The sequence below is a fragment of the Physeter macrocephalus genome, unplaced genomic scaffold (assembly GCF_002837175.3).
Source record: "Physeter macrocephalus isolate SW-GA unplaced genomic scaffold, ASM283717v5 random_1158, whole genome shotgun sequence".
Lineage (NCBI taxonomy): Eukaryota > Metazoa > Chordata > Mammalia > Artiodactyla > Physeteridae > Physeter > Physeter macrocephalus.
This window is the reverse complement of record NW_021147063.1, coordinates 21,895-24,758: the sequence shown is the minus strand read 5'-3', so window position 1 is coordinate 24,758 and position 2,864 is coordinate 21,895. Positions and strand designations below refer to the sequence as shown.

General features: G+C 40.0%; 1 protein-coding gene across 1 annotated transcript in view; it reads right to left on the bottom strand.

The window, feature by feature from the left end:
* Positions 1-410: 410 nt before the first annotated feature.
* LOC114485599 (protein NipSnap homolog 2-like) overlaps positions 411-2,864 on the bottom strand; it is a 13,991-nt gene continuing 11,537 nt past the window's right edge. The window contains exons 4-5 of the mRNA XM_028487343.2: positions 856-950; positions 411-520 (exon numbers count right to left, since the gene is read on the bottom strand). Of these exons, the coding sequence (XP_028343144.1) occupies positions 426-520; positions 856-950 (190 nt within the window). The 3' untranslated portion in view covers positions 411-425. The remainder of the gene's footprint in view (positions 521-855; positions 951-2,864) is intronic.

The window sequence follows — 2,864 nt, the reverse complement described above, 5'->3', positions numbered from 1 at the left end:
GAGGCAAAAAAAAAAAAAAAAAAAAAGTCATTTATATATGGACGGGGAGTCTACACAAAAGGTTTTCTTTCCTAATAATGTATGGCTGGTAGAATATTCTCCACTAACACACACCTATTCGTGAAGGGAGGGGGAGGATAGCAAAGTCAGCCCAAGATGAAGAATATGTGGTTGTCAGTTCCTGAAGCAGATATGTGTTAGGTAACCCAGACTGACTTACCGGTTTCAAAGTTCCAGCTTATCAAAGTACAACTAACTTTTACAACAAGAACTATTATTTTAATAGTATTACAACTGGTTACTCTATTTTAAATACAACCTCAAGAGTCCAAATAATAAAAATTTTACTACAGAAAACTAACAGTTTACTAACAAAAATAATGACAGAAAAGTCATTTAATTCTGTACTAACACCTACTGTATCATTAGTCTTTTTCAAAAATCATTACCTGATTTTCTTTGAGTTTATTCATGACCTCCGTGAGGACTGGATAACCTCCTTCATACCTCCAGAGGTGAACTGAAATATATTTTAAACGATAACATACATTTAGAGTTTCATGATACTCTTACCTTGAAAATATTCTAGATACGCATGGTGTTTACACAGTACAAAACTGTAATGTGTGTTGGCTCAAGTTACACCATAAAGTTTCAATAATAGATTCAAACATGAAAAACGATCAAAAAGGAGTTTTTGCAGTGATTTACTGGAGAAACTACTTTAACCATAAAACTAGACTGAGACTTGAAAAGCTTTGCTTATAAAAACAAGCATTATGTTAAAAATCATTTAAGTAATGACAGTAAAGGCTTAAGGAACAAGTGTTTATTCCAAAGACTTCTGCTTCCTACCAGCTTGATCCTGCTCGCCATACCACGTGTTCCAAGTCCCCACCAAAGTACAAGGGTAATGTTTATCTTCATGAATCTTTGGCAACACCTCTTGACTTAAAGAGAAGAAAGAGCAACACTAATTAAACAACCACCAAAATTACACCAGGTGGACAACACATGATCAGTAACAGGAAAAGGTCATCTACTCTGTGTTCTGACAACTGACCTCAGAATACGTTTATGATAAAAAGACATGCAGAATTAGCCTTCTGGCTGAATTCTGTTGTGCTCTCATGTCCCACTTATCAGAAGCTTAGGTGACTGATACCCCAGCTATCTACAACAGTGGTAAGTAACTCAAGTATATTGATAATAACGATAAAGAAGAGCCAAAGGTCCAAAAATTCCAGGAACTATGAGTCTATTATTTGCTGTTTCAGAAAAAAAAAAAAAAAAGAAGTATATACTTAGGAATGGTGATGTGTATGAAAGCTAACTTTTGCTGGTTCCAAAGATAGGAAGGATGAGAGAAATGGGAATAGTAGAAAAAGAACGCGGGAGAAGAAAGGGAAGAAGGTCATGTGGAGGATGGGGTAGATGACAGGAGTGGCCCAGGGGCACAGGAAGCAGCAGCAGAGAACGAGTGAGCTTTAAGGAAGACGACGGAGCCAGGACACAACACAGTCTGGAAGCAACCCCAACCCCAATAATCCCGAAGGGCGTCAAAGGGGCAGGAGAATCCAAATGAAAGAGACGACATGAGGCATAAATTAGTTTCTACTCAATTCAACCAGCTGAGAGGATTTGAAAGGTATGGCACCTAATCCCACACTGGACACACCGCCCAGTCTGTCACTATTGATCGCACATGGTCCTGGCAGTGTATTAATTTAACAGAGGTGTCAGAGCCTGGTTCCACGGAAACCTTCCCACATTACAGATTCTAATGGACAGGGAAAGGCAAAGGGAAGAGGCATAACTGCATCATACCAAGAGAAAAGCTAAAATTTGCACACTTTTTGAATAGAAAAATTACGATGAAAAAGTGCCATATAGATCCAACGATGGCTGCAAAAAGATATCAAGGGTCAGAAATGGAACCTGTTCTGATTATTTGCTGACATCAAGTGATATTAAGCTAGTGATCACCACCCGATGTTGAAGCACTAGGACTGGGTGGATATGACTAGTTAACAGAGAAAAGCTCTGAATGGTCGTATGTCTGACTGAAAACTCAAATGTCTTTAAGACCCAGTACAATGACCAATCCATGTAATTTTTTGAAGGGGAGCATTTACTTTTAAAATTAAGATCAGATATTAAATGTATCTGATGTATGACCCATGAATGTTCAGAAATCACATGGGATTGATGGAAATCGGGGGTGGAGAAAGACAGATTATGTCAGGGAAATGGAATTGGGTTTTCTTTTTGCCACATGACATGAGCAGGAAGTAAACCACCCAGCACTGGAGCTAGTGTGGCAGATAGAAGCCTGCACAGATGACCCAGGTGAATGGGGGCTGTAAGGTAGGTAGTACTTGTACCCAGAACTTGATGAGTTGGGAAGAACCTCATTATCTGGGCCCCTAAAAACCAGGCTGGAAACAGGGGGCTGCTGAAAGTTTCAGAGAAAAGAAAAACAAACATGATGAAGGAGAAAACAGAACTCAAGCAGATCAATTTGACAAACTTTTGGGTAATGGACTGCAGGGTGGGGTGAAGGTACAGGGGCAGCTTCAAGCCCAGGAAGGCAGTCAGAAAGGGCTACTTGGAAATGGGCCTCAACAGGCCTGGAGAGGGAAACAAGCAAAGAGAAGCAAAATACACGTCAAATGAAGAATGCACAGCCCTTAGTGACTGGCTAATCACATAAAACTAAGGAAAGAGTCAAATAAAACCATGGTGAGTGTCACACATGGAGAAACTGGAAGAGCAGGGTAATTCTACACATTGAGTTTGAAGTGAGAACATGAATAGAGGGCTTCCCTGGTGGCGCAGTGGTTGAGAGTCCACCTGCCGATGCA